Source organism: Lolium perenne, chromosome 3 (genome assembly GCF_019359855.2).
Source record: "Lolium perenne isolate Kyuss_39 chromosome 3, Kyuss_2.0, whole genome shotgun sequence".
Classification (NCBI taxonomy): Eukaryota; Viridiplantae; Streptophyta; class Magnoliopsida; order Poales; family Poaceae; genus Lolium; species Lolium perenne.
The window spans coordinates 204923325-204926110 of NC_067246.2; the positions used below are offsets into that span (position 1 = coordinate 204923325).

At 42.2% G+C, this 2786-nt stretch overlaps 1 protein-coding gene across 1 annotated transcript; it reads left to right on the forward strand.

Annotated features, from left to right (window-relative positions):
• On the forward strand, nucleotides 1–2283 carry LOC127343917 (uncharacterized). The gene is made up of 2 exons (XM_051370136.2): nucleotides 1–226; nucleotides 1686–2283. Exons 1-2 carry the CDS (start codon nucleotides 5–7, stop codon nucleotides 2250–2252), a joined length of 789 nt encoding a protein of 262 aa, XP_051226096.2. The 5' UTR covers nucleotides 1–4; the 3' UTR covers nucleotides 2253–2283.
• The last annotated feature ends 503 nt before the right edge of the window (nucleotides 2284–2786 follow it).

Sequence of the window (2786 nt, forward strand, 5' to 3'; positions counted from 1 at the left end):
GGCAATGACGTTCTCAGATCCCACAGATTGCATCATTCATGATGGAACTTGCATGAAACATTACCCGCGTTGCATGCTGCAAATTTTCTCATTGGAGGTTGCTAAAATTCATGTGGATGGTGGTTTAGTAGAGTTGTATGGATACATTGCAGTGCGGGATGATCTTGATCCATTGCTTAATTATGTTGCCAATATTAGCAGGGATGATCCCATCATCGTGGAGCAGGTGCACACCCATACTTATCTGCAATTATTTCGAGGATCAAGTCTATCCTAACACCCACTAGTATTGAAGTTTGTTTGCTTATCCCCCTTACTTATGAAACTAGGTGTTTGCCTGTTAAAAGTGTCCCAACTATACCAAGGTTATTAATGTGTAATGCATGTTATGGTGACCGACACCCTTCATAACTTGGCAATGCTTGTGGAGTATGGCGAGGTGACTTCATGGACACACGCCACAGAAAATTAAATCACCTATTACAAGCAATTTAGTAAACTCATACTTTAATATTCCCATAGGAACAAGACTAAATCAAGGTACAAAACCCTGTAAGGAACATAACAAGCAACTAGGAGGCAACAGCCACTACAGTGAGAGAGTGCATAACATCTGGCAAAGGCTAAGGCCCAAATGTGCAATGCAAGAATGGAGGGAAGCACATATAGCAAAACAGAGCAGCGAGCAGGAGCTGAAGAAAAGGGTGGGGAGGGATAGGAGAAGCTGGAGAAGTGGAGAGTACTCGGGCGAAGGAGAGGGTGAAGCTGGAGTGGGACTCGCAGAGAAGACGCACGTCTGCTGCAGTCGGGTGGAGACGTCCCATCGGTGCGGATCTGGAAGTACCGGAGCTCGGATGGACTGGGAGTGGCCCAGATCTGGAAGCACCACTCTCACCCCTCTCTTCTTCGCTTTTGAATCCCTCCCTAGCGTACATATTTCACAAGTGCAGGCACTTTCCCGCTCTGCTGCTTTTCCCATCCCGCACCTGTGCTTAGGCCCTGCATATGGTGTCACAAGTGGCCTAAGGCAACATGTGCATCACCATTTGTGCTCTTGAAGTATTTAGTAGACATGAAACTCAGCTTTCACTCTTGATTTTCTTAATAGGATTAGTGTATTATTGTTATTCTCCAGATATATTGTGTCCTAGCTCCCATGTAATATTTTTTGTTTTCTGTGAAATAAAAATGCTTCCATGTGATCAATCTGTCCAAAATTAGCAGAATACTTTGTATTGTATAAGCCAGTGGAATATTGATTTACTATGAGAACAAATTTAAATTATGAAACGAAGGGAGTATCCTGTGTTCCAAATCAAACCAAATTTGAACAGTTTTGGATTCTTGGTTGTTTCTTAATACACTACACACAATTGATTTCCTTTTATTTATAGGCATATGAAGATGCATAGCGTTAGTGATCCTACCACTACAAAAGTCAGTTTCTTTAATCTTCTCATTTCACTAAGGCGTAGGTTTGTAAATATTCATCAATTGAATGACGGGGGCCAAATTTCCCTATCACCGTTATTCATCTTTTCTGATACAGGACAAAATCATGGTCATCAGTTGTAAAATATTCATTCAATTGGATGTTACAAGTGAAACATAACTGAAGTACTTACCATAGCTTTAGATATTTCTTACTTTTATATGAAGAGTTCCTAAATACAATAATTTTGTAGGGTTCTCTTATCAACATGTCTGGCCCTAAGCGAGGGATAGAGATGTCGGACTTTATTCTAATTGAATATGACATGAGGATCAAGACAGGCAAACACGAAAAAGATGACCTACAGCTGATCGATGGTGCTTCACTCATTGGGGATGGTGGCATCTGGATTCAGCCATTCACATTTCACATCCCTGGTGACTGGGGCGCAGTCGACATAACTTTATCACGTCTTGGCAGAGCAGTTGAGGAGACTGTAGAAGTTATCATATCGGAAGTGCAAAGCAATTTCAGTTTGTCTCTTGGATGTTTAACCAGTGGGCTTGATGTGGAAATCCGGCTGTTTGATGGCACCATCACTGATTCTGGTGGCATAAAGATGTCTGTTATTACTGTAGTGAAGGATTCTTTGATAGATCTGAAATTCAAGTTAGGCGCACAGCCATCCTGTTCCGACCAATATTGTTGCTCCTTCAGGGCAAAAACACATGGGCATGATACTCATGGTATAAAGACTGATTTTGCGTTAATATCAATGAAGGTGACTTGGTCGACCTTGCCTTGTGGCTTTTCGGGGTAAGGTGTATCCAGCTATACTTGTGTGTCTGATTAGCGGGCAAAGACAGAGTGTAATTAAACTATGAGGTAATAACACTAGTCATACAAAAACTTGCGTGACAAGTGCAAATTCATACAACAACTTGCAATTTGTGATAAGGTAGTACACCAACTTGTTATTGAGGTGCAAATCAGTACAAAACCGATCTAGACATGACACGTGGCTGCAGTAACTTACATACCTGCATGGCCGAGTCATGTGCTTCTGGCGTGATTTCAGCAGGAGGATTTAGTCGTCCATGTAGACACAAGAATAGGGACTTCAGATCGTCGCTTGTGGTGTGGCAGTAGTGGCGGCGTGGTACCGTGTGTGAGCCTATATAACTAAGGCTGGTGTAAACTCATGTTCATGAGTATGCGAAAAGCGAAAGATGTAGCTATTTTGGGAGTCAAGGAGAGAGTCACGGCGAAGCTTTGTTTCTTCTTCCCTGACTAATGCGTGCGTGTCTAGTGTTCTTGAGAGAGACAAGAGATTGTGAGATTGTGAGGTAGAAGA